General features: G+C 49.9%; 3 protein-coding genes across 3 annotated transcripts; 2 read left to right on the top strand and 1 right to left on the bottom strand.

Annotated features, from left to right (window-relative positions):
- Positions 1-203: 203 nt before the first annotated feature.
- On the top strand, positions 204-1,203 carry RhiXN_06339 (uncharacterized protein; the record flags this gene model as incomplete). The annotated part of the gene is made up of 4 exons (XM_043326155.1): positions 204-741; positions 796-848; positions 912-977; positions 1,033-1,203. 4 exons carry the CDS (start codon positions 204-206, stop codon positions 1,201-1,203), a joined length of 828 nt encoding a protein of 275 aa, XP_043181587.1.
- A 303-nt stretch (positions 1,204-1,506) lies between these two features.
- On the bottom strand, positions 1,507-6,520 carry RhiXN_06338 (alginate lyase; the record flags this gene model as incomplete). The annotated part of the gene is made up of 24 exons (XM_043326154.1): positions 1,507-1,560; positions 1,617-1,677; positions 1,734-1,795; positions 1,852-1,899; positions 1,951-1,982; positions 2,038-2,133; positions 2,185-2,244; positions 2,302-2,345; positions 2,396-2,429; positions 2,485-2,503; positions 2,557-2,774; positions 2,829-2,872; positions 2,928-2,952; positions 3,009-3,088; positions 3,191-3,264; positions 3,325-3,471; positions 4,702-4,956; positions 5,028-5,171; positions 5,228-5,426; positions 5,478-5,661; positions 5,771-6,063; positions 6,119-6,142; positions 6,203-6,245; positions 6,325-6,520. 24 exons carry the CDS (start codon positions 6,518-6,520, stop codon positions 1,507-1,509), a joined length of 2,436 nt encoding a protein of 811 aa, XP_043181586.1.
- A 1,926-nt stretch (positions 6,521-8,446) lies between these two features.
- RhiXN_06337 (Rho-type GTPase-activating protein 4) lies at positions 8,447-13,322 on the top strand (the record flags this gene model as incomplete). Its single annotated transcript, XM_043326153.1, has 13 exons — positions 8,447-8,905; positions 8,957-9,686; positions 9,737-10,141; positions 10,165-11,120; positions 11,204-11,490; positions 11,566-11,840; positions 11,893-12,272; positions 12,317-12,434; positions 12,491-12,583; positions 12,662-12,880; positions 12,933-13,038; positions 13,092-13,153; positions 13,204-13,322. 13 exons carry the CDS (start codon positions 8,447-8,449, stop codon positions 13,320-13,322), a joined length of 4,209 nt encoding a protein of 1,402 aa, XP_043181585.1.
- Between the last annotated feature and the right edge of the window lie 359 nt (positions 13,323-13,681).

The following is a 13,681-nucleotide window of genomic DNA, read 5'->3' as shown; positions in this document are numbered from 1 at the left end:
CGTACTGCCAATGATTGCGCCATGTCCCCGCGATTGCGCAAGCTGTGGTTATTCAACTGACGTGTCACCGGCCCTGTTGCTAAGCATAAACTCAAAACTCAGTAAGATATTTCTCACTAAGGCGTGCTCGCGCCATCAGCTTGCGAAATGTGGGGAAGTGTACAATTTTCGTGAATATATAAACCTCCAAGCTTGGGAGACTGATGCATTATACAACCCCCAATTCCGAATATGCCTGGCCTTACTCTTGTCCCCGTTCAGCCCACACTTCTTCTGCACCCGCGCCCCGATCAGAGGGTCATGATCAGCAGCAAGAACGTGATCCCCACGCTCTCCCCACCTACACCAATGAGACTTTCCACGACCCACAAGAGCCCGTGCTCTTCCTTCCACCTCTACTCTCCGCGCTTCCCGCATCTCTCTCATCTCGAGAAAAGCACCACGATCGCTCCTCGAAGCTCGCCGCACTTCCAAAACTCCCGCCTCATCCCGACCGGTTGGGCCCAACCGCGACGCGCCTTCCGGACATTGACCCGGCGTCGCTTTCCCTCCACCGCGCGTTGCACTTTTTAAAGTCGCGCAAAGGATTCGCGACGCTGTCGTACCCTGAGGTGTTCAACTGGGACGAGATTAGCGCGGCATACCACAGTGACCTTGACAAAATCCCGGATGGCGAACTAGAGCGAGAGTGGTACGTTGTTGCTTTCAGGAGCAAGAGGAAGCCAGGAAGCGATAGTGCTGGTAAGTCAACTTTAAAATGGCTCAGAAGGAGTATGTTTATTAATGGTGTCTTAGCTCTTTATGATGCTGACCGACTCGCCCATGAGGAAGCTGTTCAAAATGGCGGGGTATGTGTTGATTGTTTGAGTAGTTTTTTTGCGACCCCAGTCTTAACGTACACCTTTGATCAGCTCATCATGTACTGGTATGGCGTTCCTGAAGCGTCAGGGGACAACCTTGCTACTTGCATCTGGCAGGTTCGTGCTACTTTAACCCAGCCCACTTTCAACCCTTTCTAACTGAATGATCCAGTCTCGAGCACATGCGATAGCAGCCAACTCTGGGCCTCATCACATCAAAGCCATGCGCCTCGCCGCATCATCCTTCGAATACTACACCTTTGAGAGATTCGTATTGAGGAAATGGAAGGGTGTTACTGACTTGGAGCTCACTCCGTACACGGAAGGGCCGGTTGGTTGGTAGTTGGATGGGGGCTGTCTGTTGTTGTTTATACCACTGTTTTCGCTTTCGTTTTGGGCATATATCTGGATAAATTAACATATACACTGTATAGAATTGCACTATTAGTAGAGAGCATTGATAGAATTTGTTGAGTGCTTTGTACCAAAATAATGTTGTGCTGTGTTCGCGAACCTCTTGGCGCTTACGATGAATATATGCAGGCGCAAATTATCTCAGATAAACATAAGGCATTGGGCTCATAAGGCATACAATTTAAGCGTATATATAAGATATAGTAGTAACAACCAAGAACCGGATGCGCATTCACTTGCGGGCTTTGAGAGCGGCAGCATACTTGGTTTGAAGGGCGTATTCAGGCTGAGTGGATTCGGTTAGTAAATTCTCGTGCGATTAGGTTGAGTTATTCCTCGTACCTCATCAGGATACACAGTGAAGCCGTCATCGTGAGTCTTCCAGTAGAAACGGTGCTTCCAGCTTGCCTGTTCAACGGTGAGAAAAGGCCTTCTGAGAGTCTGAAGCTGATTCTTTACCAGATGAGGTCTCCTGCTAATCCGCTTGAAACAATGGTATCCCACCACTTAGTATAGGTGCTCTGTTGGAGAAATTTGGTTTCAAATATGATGTTGACTATCAAGAATGTTCACTTACCGAAGGATTGTAGGAACTAGTAACTCCGAATTCTTCAAGTATCACAGGCTTTGAAAAACAAACGTTAGGTTAATTCACTGGTAAGAATTGATGCCTTACCTTGTTGGCAGCTTTCTGCGAAGCAGCGTGGTCTAGCATATTGGAATATCGATAAGAACGTTTATGGGACCGTGGGTGCGTACATACCGATGATCCATTGGGTACCCCACGCAACAACGTTGGATTCCTGGCCCCAGTGCTCCGGATAAGAGTGAGCAGTGCCAAAGTCGATAGAAGATATTTCTAAACAGGCCTTAGGTTGGTATACTCTTTAGTATTAATCACATTACTTACTGAGGTTAGCATCAAAATCAATACCTTCGCCGCCTTGGTAGGGATATGTGGAAGCACCAGCTATTCAGACAGTAGATATAAATAAGTTTTAATCCATGCAAAAGTATTCGCACGTACGTTGATTGTAGAAGCCTTCGTCTCCGATTGCAACCAAGTGATTCCTATGAGTCATAGTAAGAAATACACAACGAACTAAGAGGTGGTTACCTACGGTGCGATAGACTTGATGTACTTCGACATTTCCGCTGAAGATTTATGTATGTCACTTGGGAAAGAATAGAATACACACCCAATACTTACTGGCCCACTCGGTGATTGTCTATCAAGATAGGTTATTAAAATAACACATGCGACAGACTTTTATATGCTAACCTTGGTGGTGCAGGTACCCGTGCTCGTTCCGGTGCTCCCTTTGCAGCGGGGCTCGTTAGCAAGCTCCCAGGCCATGATCGTAGGCTCGTTCTTGTACCGGCCAACAAAACCGCTAATGTACTTCTTGAAAGCATTTTTGACAGTAGCATCGGTGTAAAAGAGGTCATGATTGTTGGAGCCCAACAATTGTTTGACATAAACATCCATGCCCCCGTAATCTTTAAACTTCTGTTAGGCCGGTGTAGAGCGAAGTGGTTTGACAAGTAACATACCCGACCAGTTGTTGGTCAATGGAACAATGAGACGAATCCCAGCTCTGTGATTACGATATAAATGGATTTTTTAGAAGTCCAAAAATATATAACACTTACGCCTTCGCTTGGGCAACAACCGTATCTGGTATTTATCCGGAGGTCAGTCTCTCTTCTTTTCATATTAACTGAAACACATACCGAACTTTCCAAGACCATCGGCCCCAGTGTTAAGCGTGGCGGTCTTCCCGTTCCAAATCTGATAATAAGTTCCACTTGGACTGGTAACTTCGTTAAATCCCCAGGTACGTAGTGTAGTAAATCCACTTGAATTCCCTGATTAAATTACTAGCACACATGTATTTGGAAGAAATAGTACTCACGCATTCTTGAGGTCTTTGAATGCGGTAGTAATATCAGCAGTACTAGAGAGTTGTGCCATCCAATAGGAATTCGACTATGAATGGTCTGTCAGTAGAGACGCATGGTCCAAAGAGCCAACCGGAATATGACACACCCCAACGACAGTGAATTTTTGTCCACCAAGAGTAAACTGTTGCCCTGAAGTCTTCACAAAGCTTGAGCTTTGTCGAGACTCAACAGCCAAAGCGGCTGCAAGACCGAGCGTAGCAGCTAGTGTGGTGGCAGTAAACGCGTGCTTCATCTTGGAATCTACGTAGAAAGAATGTGTTTAACGAATGAATACGAGAAGAGGTGGTTTTGGGAGTACTGCGCCTGGTTGCTCTTTCTTATACTCCTTGCGCTTCACCTCCCGATTCTTTCATGCAAGTTCTCACATGTAGCTAGGCTGCGATATTTCACGCAGTTGCCAACAACAAGTTCCAGTTGACCAATCGTTGCGCTTCCCGGTACAAGGCCATCTCGTCATACTTCTCCAGTGCATCATGTGGTAGATTGTGGACATAGTCACCGGAACAACCTCGTAAGAAGCCCACTTCTAGGACAAATATTCATATGCGTAAGTAACTCAAGTGCAGTAAAGAAGCCCAGAAGAAGCCCAAGGTTGGTTGCAGAAGTTATGATTTGATTTGAAGCCAGCAATTGTGAGCTAATCACACAATCAAGGAAAGGCTATTCTCTTAGGCGGTCCCTCATCTTGAATCAAGTTCACGTGCGCATTCACTCGGCAGGAACCACGCTGGACATATATACGTGTAATTGTTGCACATATATGCCAAAATTGAGGATGAATTATCATCCTGTAGACCAGCTACGGTGTGACGTGCACCGTAACCTTGCAACGCATTAACAGGGGTAAATGCCATATGGCAAGTGTAAGTTTCACTATCCCCGCAAGATTAGTACCAAAGCTACATCGTGAATGACACTGGTATGGCAATGATGGCTGTGACGACAACTGTAACGATAGCCACAATTGCAGCAGCATTTTGTACCAGAACCAGGTTGGTACCGGCTTGTGCAACGACCATCGTAGCGACACCGTTGCACCTACCGTGATATAGTCTATTGCTTCTCTCAGCTTTAAATCTAAATCTCTATCACCTAATTCACATGTGACAGTTAGGCACAACTCGAGCTCATAGCTCATGCTGGTAATGACGAATTTAAATAGAGAGACATGAGTTCTGCTAGGGATTCGCCATGTACGAGCCCACAAAGTGCTTATAAACACTCAAAGGGTCTGCAAGTTTAATAAGCAAGCCGATTACATACGCTCCAGCTAACAAGGATACGAAGGAACATTTATATCTGAAGCATGTCATAGAAATGAGTGAAAATTACAGCAAATTACAACAGCGACAACGATAACAACGGAAAGGCATACACTAAGGCAAAAAGCAAATGTTTTTGGCTCGAGAAAAATAGAACGCACTGTCTAAAGTCCAATTACAACTCCAGCCAAAGCACTTACCAGACCTACTTTCCAGTCGACCTTGAATCCCAAGACAGCGTTGTTCGATGCAGTCCCGGCCGTACTATTATCCGGGTCAACACTCCCATTTCCACTGTCATCGTCTTCTGGAACAAATTTGACAGCAAGGCCCGAATCCGATAATGGCTGGTTCCACAAGAACCACGGGCGACCTGGATAGGATTGGTCCTTTGAGGCGAGGAATGCTGCGTATTTCCCGGATGGATCACCAAATTTGACGGCCACGGCTGCGATCTGTGAGATCCGTACATTAGTAGTCGCCATTGATCTTCGGAACTGAAGTTAGTGGGAGTGAGCAAACGTACCTGGGGGAACAGCTCGCTGGCGGCTTCTCCAGGGCCAGGAGTAAACTGCATGGCATAGTCAGCAGCCGTTTGAATTCCGGCGCCCGACGAGGACTTGGCGTTCCATCCATCGTATCCGACGAATTCAGCCAGCCTTGCGCTGTTCTGTTGCGCATATATTCGGTCAATATGTTTCAATGGCGGAATTTAACAGCACTCACAATCATAGCGCATAGGTTGTATCCTCTGTAGTGGTAAGGATGTGTACGAGCACTCTCCTTGGGTTGATCACCCTTTTCGTCAATTTGAGACATATAGATTCCCGTAAAATAATCTTGAACAGTTGCCTTCGCGCCGTCCAAATCCCCGACCAAGATCTGAAGTGCTGCGAGCTGGTTGAAAAAGTACGAGCCATGGTTGCTTTCCAACAGTCAGACCCGTACAGTCTCAATCGTACAATCGATAACTCACTTATCGCTTGCTCGCTCGGCCTTGGCCAACTCGTTCGTCTGCAACCACGGAATATACGCTTTTGCCCAATTGACAACTCCCGCCAAATCCGCCTCGGACCAAACCCCCATCTCCTTCATCAATAAAATCCCGCTCAACGCTTTCGGCCACCAGTGCATATCTAACACTCCTGTCGGCTCCCAACCTGTGTCCCGGGCCCGCGCAATAGTTGAGAATAGTTCAAATGCGGATTTACTCGCGTCGCTTCGTCCACGAAGAATATTTGAGCAGCACGGAGCGCTTGGGATGCGTACCACCATCTGGACGTTTAGCCGTATTGAGCTCGGGATTTGGAGATGACGAGGTGTGCGATGGGCGCGTAGAGGAGGGCATCCATGAGTGCTTGGTCGCGCCCTGAATCGTTTGCGAGCGATAGTCGGGGTTGAATTGCCCATCTCGGCGTTCGTAGGGGCATGTTACATATACTGTAGATGCCCCGCATGGAGTCAGCTCGATGCGGAACAGCCCGGACTTAATCGGGGAGCCCTTACTTTCTTCTTGGGTCAGCTCGGTCGTATTTCCTATGCCATCACAATTGGGCCAATAGCTTTGGTCGAGAATAAGCAAGTCGAGATGACTGTGATTAAGATTGGATAACATACTATGGCCGATAACTGAGATAATCACTGCCAATTCGTCATACATCAATCTATAAATCCACGTGCGCCAAGCCGATGAGAACTCACTGTTTATTTCCAGAAGGAGGTGTGACCGTCTTATTCATCACGGCTAGCAGTCCAACACGTCGTGCCGAGAAGAGTCAACGCGTGTTTAGGTTATGTTGGACTATACAATACATCGTACTCACACCACGGCCCCTCCCTCAGCACTTCGTCGGCAAACTTGACGATGCTAGCTTGCGCAGCTCGAGTTGTGTTGGTCCATACTTCCGGGGTGGAAAGTAGAACTTTGGGAGGCACGAATTCGTTTGGGTAGCTTGGAAATGCGGCTCGTGCAAATGTCGCTGATAGGCCAAGTACGCCGAGAGTCCAAGGTCGGTGCATGGTCGATCTCGTTCCTAATTAAAGAGCGGGCGCAGATGGGCGGAAGAAAACTAAAAAAAAAAAAACAAGAGGCCAAACCTGAAAATCCTAACCTAGTTAGCAGCCTGGCGTGGTCGAGAACTGAACGGAGAAAACCGACCCTGTTGTATTACCCCTCGTCCGACCTCGCGTTCCAGGGAATCTCGTCATGCCGAGTAAGATTCTGTCGGTGGCTGTGATGGGCAGGTCGGTCGATTAATGTATTGAGCCAGGTACGAACAGGGTGTATGCGTTGGTTAATTTGACAGCACTTTGCCAAGAGATTTTGGGCGTGAATGAGATCTGTTGTATCGAGGCACGTGATATTGTGAGGGCGCGGCTCGCGCTCATACTTGTTTGCCTGTCGCGGTTACAGACTTGATCAATTAGAAGTTACTGAGATTCCTCTGAAACTTGATAATGTGGTAAGAAAAGACACAAATTCAAAGAGAGAAAGTTTTCAGTGCTCGGAGAAGAGGGCTTTCAAGCTAGGCGAGCTAACCGAAGGCAGTAAGCGGATATGTAGTCACATCGAAACCTTTCTATCACAAGATTCCACAGTCCATGAGCTTTTAGTAGTCCTTTTTTACTTAAATTTATGTAGTAAATCAATTAGAGAGGAAGAAATGTATGTACCAACGTGCCCCTCGGCTCCCCATGCATGGGGATTGTTCCAGGGTAAGCCTTCATGAACTTCTGGTTAGTTTGGGTCCAACCGGGTGTATGTGTGTTCTAGGCGCCCTAGAGGCGCTGAATGCGTTGAACACCGCAGCCTTACGGTGTACCCTCTTTCAAGAGCTAGCCCTAGTTGTTAGGCTCTGGAGCCAGAGAGGGCTAATCAAAGGATGTGTGTGCCGTGGACGATGTTATTGAGGCATCCTGCGGGATTATGAACGTCCCGGTACGAGGGCAAACTCGGCCACGAGAATTACCGAAATGAGGTCGATCTCGTTCTTTGGGCGAAAATCATTTACTGTCGATGCTTGAAATTCGTTAATCACAAGATTGGGAGCCGCGCTTCGAGACCGCTGGGGTCATTTTTTAGAGTATAATACATGTGGGCAGTGTCGGCGCTATGTATGCGCCATGTAACCTGAAATAGACTGCGTGTCCTTGTTGTCTTGGGTTTAGTTTAGAGCTGGCAAGCGCTTCACACGATCAAGGCTGACTTGCGGTCGTGGGAAGAACAATAGCTTACACATGCGAGCCAAGGATGTTCGGAGTTTTTCAAAAAGTGAGGCACGATTTCAGCCTTGGCCTGAAAGTATACTGGTAGGTGCTAATAAGAAGAGAAGGATAAGGGAAAGGAAGAATACCCTATCATTGTTGGATCTACATATGCGGGCGATCCGGCCAAGCCCATATTAATGAATACTACGCGGTGCATATATTGTAACTATGGTGGCAACCTATACTCCAGTATTTACATATTCGACTGATCTCGATGCAAACATCATGTAAGGTATATTAGAACGAAGCGTAGGATGACGAATTCTCCTGGATTACGCAACGGGTCTACGAGATCATTACGGAGTGAGAGGGCGCGCCCTGTTAATGCGATCATGATCGCACTTGGGAGGGATATACGTGTCGAATGATATTGGTTAGATGGGATTCTAGCCGGAATTTGCAGTGACAGAGCTGGAGTCTAGACAGATGGACGTGTGCTAAACTAGGCAATGCTACGGTCTCCAAGCGAGCGGGTGACGACAGACGACAAATGAGGCGCAGTTTGTCTCGCGCGCACACGTCCGGTCATCTAACACCTCTGAAAACGACCAACACCTGTTCACGCGACTACTTTATTCTCAGCTGCAGTCCGGCCAACGAGCCAGCAAAAAAAAGGGAAAGAAAAAAAAGGAGCAGCGTGACTGGGTAGTTGCAGGGTCGAAGAGACGTGGCTGTGTCATGTCAGGGGCAAATTCGACGACGACGATGCAAGAGGCCGAGCCAGCGTGCGGGGGATGCGGTCGAACACTGGAGAGTGCGTCTGGTGGAGTTGTAGTTGCGTTTGGAAATGCACTGTGGCATGTGGAGTGTTTCCGGTGTGCGAAATGCCAGAACACGGTGAGCGCAGACACCAACTTGCTCCTCCTCGCCGATGGCTCCCCGGTCTGCCAGGCATGTTCCTATTCTTGCCATGTCTGCCATAACCCTATATTAGACGAGGCCATTATGACTGGAGACGACTCGTACCATGCATCCTGCTTCAAGTGCCGTACGTGCTCGCGCCGCATTGAGGAACTTGTGTTTGCAAAGACTAGCCAGGGCATATACTGCATGGCCTGCCACAACGACCGCGTTGCTCGCTCCAGGAGACATGCAGACAAGAAGCGATCCCGCACCAAGTCACGCAAGGAAGATTCAGTCGGTTTTCTTTTTCTTTCCTTTTATTCGCTCATTTAGTTCTTCTCTTAGGCCCCGCAATCCCGCGCAACTGACTTTGCACCATCCCCTGCTCCCCATTCCCTCGCTGCTCCCCACGACCTCGGCAAGCGCCGCAAATCCTACGATGATGGCGTGCGACCGCTCTCTGCTATGTTTGCTCCCCCTCCTCCCCGTTCCTTTGCAGCACAACAGGCCGCACTTCCCGGCTCCTCGGTGTCCACCCCTGGCGGCCTAAGTCCGAGTCTAGAAGTACCTCACTTGAATGCTGACAAACGCGGCTCTATCCGCCCAAGGGGGAATAGTACTGGCGCAGAGACTGGCAGACTATCGCCATACTCGACCGAGGGCTTAGGCACCAGCTCGAGAGCCCCATCACCTTCATTATCTCTTAGAGACGAATATCTCCGTGGGCGTAATCACAATGGGGCAGATCCTACCCGAGGGCGCGATACCTCCCAAGCACGCGATCGATCGACTCATGGGCGGGATGCTTCGTCCGTTAGATCCCACCGTCCCTATGAAGACCACGGAGAGATCACGATGATGCTTGAAGAACCGACCTTTGTCCTCGAACCCAGTCTTAACGTGCGCGGGTCGCATCCGGAAGAAGCTGTCGACGACGAAGAGTTCGATGGCATGGGAATCCAAGGGCGGGGCATCATCGACGAACGGAGCAGAAGTCCCAGCTTTGTCAACAGTCCTACTACCAGTATGCGCGGTCCTAGTCCAGCTCCGATCATCACCAAGAGCGCGAGCCAAGGTGCGTATCAGAACATCATCATATCCACGCTTCCTTCATTATTTTATCAGGTATATCGACTTCCACAACCAAGAGTCCTGCGATCTCCAAGAGTGCCAGTCAGGGAGCAACTGCTGGCCCTGGATGGAAACCAAACGGCAGCTATGCACCTTCTACCACCACTAACGGCGTGTTTTCACCATCGGGTTATATCCCTTCACCAGGCGCAAGCAGCTACACGGCTTCGCCCATCACCTTTGCCCCGCCCGGAATAACAGCTACTTTCCACCCGCCAACGGCAATAGCAACGGTAGGACAACACCCAGTAATAACGGCCGCGCCACACCCACAACCCAAGGTTCGGTCCAATTCCCGGGCGGCGCCGTCACCGACACTCCGACGCCGAGGCGAAACAGGGAAAGCGTTCCCCCACCGGCCGTTCCGCCTAAAGAACACCACCCACATCAGCACAGTATGTCAGTTCATCTTACGAGTTTAGGCTCGGCCGGGAGCGGAAGTCTTGCGTCGACAACTGGGAACAACAGCTTTGCATCAACCAATTCGGCGACCACACCCACTCGCCGTCCAGCGGCCCGCTCGTCCTCATCCTCGTCGTCTTCCCCCGCCGTAGAGAATAGCTCCAAATATTCACCCGTGATTGAAAGTACGGCGACGTACGGCGCAATGCAGCTTCCTCCAATGCGATTCTCGCTTTCCGACACGGACTTTGCAGACTTGCTCAAGGGTGTCGGGTTTGATGCTGGTGGAGCACGGAACCGATTGAGTTTGATTGGTTTGGGGAGGACGAGTTTGGACGGGGCCGTGAGGCCTGTGATGGGAGATGACAAGGTCAAGGAGCAAGGCGGTGAGGGCGAGGACAAGGATAAGGATAGCAGGCCTCGTGGTGAAGACAATTCTCGCGTGGAAGACAGGAACAAGGAAAAAGAGAGATCTCGATCTGAGTCTCGCTCGGAGGACAAGTCTCAAGTCTTTACGGATGAGAGATCGCATTCTCGCGCAGACGACAAACCACGCGACCGCCGACAGAGCGAATCGTCCAAACTGAGCCGCCCGAGCGTGGACAGCGTTCGTCCAACGACGCCTGCCCCGCGTCCGTCCATCTCTTCAACCGACGCGACGTTTGTTTCTGTTCCTGATGGAGGGGCGAGCACGGCAGGTCCAGGTCTGGACGAAGATGATTTCGGACAAAGTACACCTATCATTCGGACCACGCTTGCGCCTCCTACCACATCCGCCGCAGCTGCTCGCGATCGCGCAGACTCGGCCGCGGCGGACAATGTTCTCAAACGGCTAAAGGAGATCAGCGAGAATGCGCAAGAACGGGGAAGTACGACCGTCAAGATCAACCTAGAGTTTTTGGAAGCGATAAGCAAGGCTGTTGTTGGCAGCAAGGAGCAGTACCGAGATTTGAAGGGCAAGTACGACGGAATGAAGGTGCGTCCCCCAGTTCTTTCGTCCTTTTCGTACCCAAGTCTCCTTTCCCTTTCTCTCATACCGGTTGCTGATCGACTTCGCAGCGCACGAGTCAGCAATTCATCGACGGACTCTCGGTCGCTCAGAGCGAATACGACAAGGAGCTCGCAGCACGTCGCGAAGCCGAGGCAGAAGTCACCCGTCTACGCGTGCAGCTCCAAGGTCAAGCCGCACGACTCACTGCGCTCACGGCCGAGACGCGCATCAAGGAAGTCGGAGAACAGCAATTGGCCGATGCAAATAACGCGATCCGGAACTTGCTGAGGGACTTGTCCAAGCTGAAGACCGAGCGGGACATGGTCGTTGCTGAGATTGACGAGCTGGGCAAAAAGTATGTGTTTCCGTGTTCAGGATCGAGAACGAGGTATTGACAAGGGTTTCTCTTTTTTTCTCTTTGGTGGAGCAGAACGTTCACTTCATCGGGCGAAGGCTGGGAATCCCTCGAAGCTCGACTTGAAAATCTCAGAAAACAGTACCGGAAAGATCTCGAAGGGCTTAAACTCCAACGGGAGGGTCTATTCAAGGAGATAACTGAGCTCAAAGAACACCGTGATATCTTTTTGGAGGAGACGACCGCGCTCAATGCGCGCAACGAAGAGCTGGCCGAGTTGAATGCGCAGATTCAGAGACAGGTCGAGCAGCAGCTTGGAGGCCGACCTTCGATGCCCAGGATGGACAGCAGTTCGAGTACATTCCACGCAGCTTAGTTTGGGCACGGTTGGGTCGCTTAAAGAGTTTGGAGTCAAGAGTCGCCAGGGTACAGGTGGTATGAACGGAAATGGGATTCCGAACGCAAGCGTCTCGTCGATGGGTACGGCTGCTACGGGTAGTACCGTCTCGATTCCTGAAGACCGGGATCGCGAGCGGGATAGTCGTGAGGATGTCAAGCGCACCCATGAGAACACAACTGCTTCTTCAAGTGCCAAAGGCGGGTTCAAATGGCTCAAGGGCAAACCTGGTCAAGGATCCAAATCGGCTGCTGCGAGCGCAAACGCCCAAGCCGATCGGCCCAAAGGGTTCAAGGAACATAATTTGTCCAACAGAGCGTGCTGCGATTCGCAAGGTGCGATCAGTGCGGGGATAAGATGTGGGGCATGCAGATGCGGTGTAGCCGTGAGTTTGAGCATATTCTCGAGTTTGAGTTTGGACTGATCCAGGGGGAGGGGGCAGATTGCAATTTCGCGTGCCATCAGAGGTGTACGTACCTCGTCAAGTCGTCGTGCCAGAGTGGATCCACACCCGCTGAGGAACCTGTGGTTGATATCTCACCGCTTCGTGAGTTTATATAGGCCTCGTGGTTGCGTGAAACGTGGGCTGATTGTCGTCGGTAGCACCGAGCATGTTTGGTCGCGATCTTGTTGAGCAGATACACTCTGATGCCAGGGTGGACCCTGGACGTATGGTTCCCTTCATCGTGGACAAGTGTATCCGTGCGGTCGAAGCATCAGGCGAGTGGATCTCATTAATACTCGTGAAGCGTATCTGATCCTGTTTGTTTATAGCCATGGACTATGAGGGCATTTACCGCAAAACGGGCGGAACGAGTCAATCCAAGGCTATTGTTCAACTATTCGAAAAGGGCGACTATGCGTTCGATCTGGAGGATACCGATGCGTTCAACGACATTTCGAGTATCACTTCAGTGTTGAAGAGCTATTTCCGCCAATTGCCGGTCCCACTCTTGACGTTTGCATTGCATGAGCAGTTTGTTGAGGCTGCTGGTGGGTTGGATTGACTTGGACATTGGGCAATCACTGACGACGGAGTTTGCAGGAATTCGTGATACCGCGGCAAAGCACGAGGCTCTGGTTAGCCTTGTGCGACAACTCCCGCCGGAACATTATCACACTCTGAGGTATCTCATGTTGCATCTCAGTCGGTAAGCCCAATCTCGTTTCTTCGTATATATAGATCTCAAACTGTGTGTTTTAGCGTCAAGGATTGTAGCGACGAGAATCTGATGAGTGCACGTAACATTGGCGTCGTGTTTGGACGTAAGTGTGATTGCTATTACATGCTTGAGCATCTACTAACTGGCATATAGCCACACTTATGCGCTCATCTGACCCCGCTCGGGAGTTTGGTGATATGGCTGGCAAAGCTCTCACCGTCGAATGGCTAGTTGACAATGCACCTACTGTATTCAGCGACCCATCATCATAATTTTACCTCGACTCCCAAAATTCAACGAATCCAATCCCCCTCCCCATATACCCCACCCGATCCGTCACTCTTTAATTCCATGTCTCTGTTCGCCTCCACCTACGGTTACCTACTTCCCGTCTGTCCTTGCTCTTCTCACTGCCTACACGTCTGTCACTCTGTCCTTATTTCGTGCTGTTGCTGTTACTGTTTCGGCCACCCACCAACTGTGTTATGTTTCGTTTCGGTTTCTGTATCGGAACTCGGTTTCAATTTCTTCTATTTCGTTGACACAACTTATTCGTCTTGAGACCCTTACTTTCTCTCTTTTTTTTGTAGAATACTAGACAAAGGTTCGGGCTATGTATCCTTTTCTTGGT

Source organism: Rhizoctonia solani, chromosome 7 (genome assembly GCF_016906535.1).
Source record: "Rhizoctonia solani chromosome 7, complete sequence".
NCBI classification, from domain to species: domain Eukaryota; kingdom Fungi; phylum Basidiomycota; class Agaricomycetes; order Cantharellales; family Ceratobasidiaceae; genus Rhizoctonia; species Rhizoctonia solani.
Note: the sequence above shows the minus strand (reverse complement) of the source record. Positions and strands in the feature narration are given on the sequence as shown.